The sequence below is a fragment of the Triticum aestivum genome, chromosome 3B (assembly GCF_018294505.1).
Source record: "Triticum aestivum cultivar Chinese Spring chromosome 3B, IWGSC CS RefSeq v2.1, whole genome shotgun sequence".
In the NCBI taxonomy this organism is placed as follows: Eukaryota; Viridiplantae; Streptophyta; class Magnoliopsida; order Poales; family Poaceae; genus Triticum; species Triticum aestivum.
Window position 1 is genome coordinate 23937713 of NC_057801.1, and position 1526 is coordinate 23939238.

The 1526-nt window shown below is 50.0% G+C and overlaps 1 protein-coding gene across 1 annotated transcript; it reads left to right on the forward strand.

Moving 5' to 3' along the window:
- The first annotated feature begins 286 nt into the window (after window positions 1-286).
- Window positions 287-721, forward strand: LOC123064463 (putative ripening-related protein 7). Its single transcript, XM_044487942.1, has one exon. It carries the CDS (start codon window positions 287-289, stop codon window positions 719-721), a length of 435 nt encoding a protein of 144 aa, XP_044343877.1.
- Window positions 722-1526: the final 805 nt, after the last annotated feature.

Consider the following 1526-nt stretch of genomic DNA (forward strand, 5'->3'; position numbering starts at 1 on the left):
AAAGTGGCAGGTGGCAGTTTCAGCTCGGAACCCTTACACTTCGATTTTGTGATTTACTCACCAATCTATTTGTACGTAACAGCCTTCGTAAGCAAATAAGTGGTGACATCAGGAGTGAGGCGCTGCTTTGTTTGCAGGCCTTTGACGGGATTCCTAGACGAGGCACACGAGGACGGCATGCACCTCGCTTTGTCTGCAGGCCGAACCACGAGCATAGTATATAAACTAGCTCCAACCAACAGCCATGAGAAAAGCGAAGCGCACAGGGCATTCTAGCTCAGCTGCCATGACGAGCACTACCAATGCCGCGGTAATTTCCTGCATTGTTGTAGTTTTCCTTCAGGTGTCGTGCACCGTTTCCCAACACCCCACGGAAGCGAAGTTCGAGCTTCAACAGAACGTCCCCGCCGTGATGACGGTGAACGGCTTCCAGCAAGGAGAGGGGGGCGGCGGGCCGGCGGCATGCGACGGCCAGTACCACAGCGACGATGACTTGGTGGTGTCGCTGTCCTCGGAGTGGTACGCTGGCGGCGCCCGGTGCGGCAGGATAATCCGCATCGCCGACCCTTCCAATTCCAATTTTGGCACAAACGCCATGGTCGTCGACGAGTGCGCCGCCTGCGACAACGAGGTCGGCGCGTCGTCAGGTATCTGGAATAACTTCGATCTTGGCACCAGCCTCGGCCAGGTGGACACCACATGGTCGGATGTGGACTTCTGAACTGCAGAAACATGAATGGATGCTGTCAGTCGATCGTTCAGCTCCCGCTGATGATGATGAGTTCGTTGTTCACGGTGGATCGAGTTATTTGCTTTTAAGTTTCAGTTTGAAGTTTGTACCTGAGATATGCATAAATCCCTTAATGTGTCAGCGTTGTTTACTATTTGCCCGACCTATCTAAGAGGCAGAAGTAGCTGAATAATAATGTGATAAACTACGTGCTTGTTTGCATGGTGTATGTGGGTAATCTACTTATTTGTAACCATTAAGCGCTGTAAGTTTGTAAGTGTGTAACTCAGATTAACGTGATCTCAGCTCATTATCCCCTTTGAGCACTGCATACCTAGGGCATCTTGGACAATGAGGAGGAATGTGTCGATCGCTATGGAATCAAGAAGGAAAAGAATGCGGAGAGCTTTGACATCTTCTTGGCGGCGACGGAGAAAAAGATCAACCTTAAAAATAAAAAGACAAAGCTTGAAGAAAAGAAGACCAAGCTCGAAGAGAGGAGGTTTGAGCTCACGGCCGCTTTAGAGGAAACCAAAATGTTGACCATCAAGATGGACGAGTTGGATCCCGATGTGGCAAAGGTCGTGTAAGCGGTCCTTGCAAGGATGTTGAAGCGTTTGCCGACACAGGTAGCAGAGGCAGAGGCTGCGGAGGAGCCGGCGATAGAATGATGAGGGGGGTGGCATGGACAACTTGTCTGGGTTGGCACAATTTAGACGGACTTGAACTTTTATGATTGGGCGCATGTAAAAGCTAATGAACATCCGTTGTGTTTTGGTTGTAAAGATTGCATATG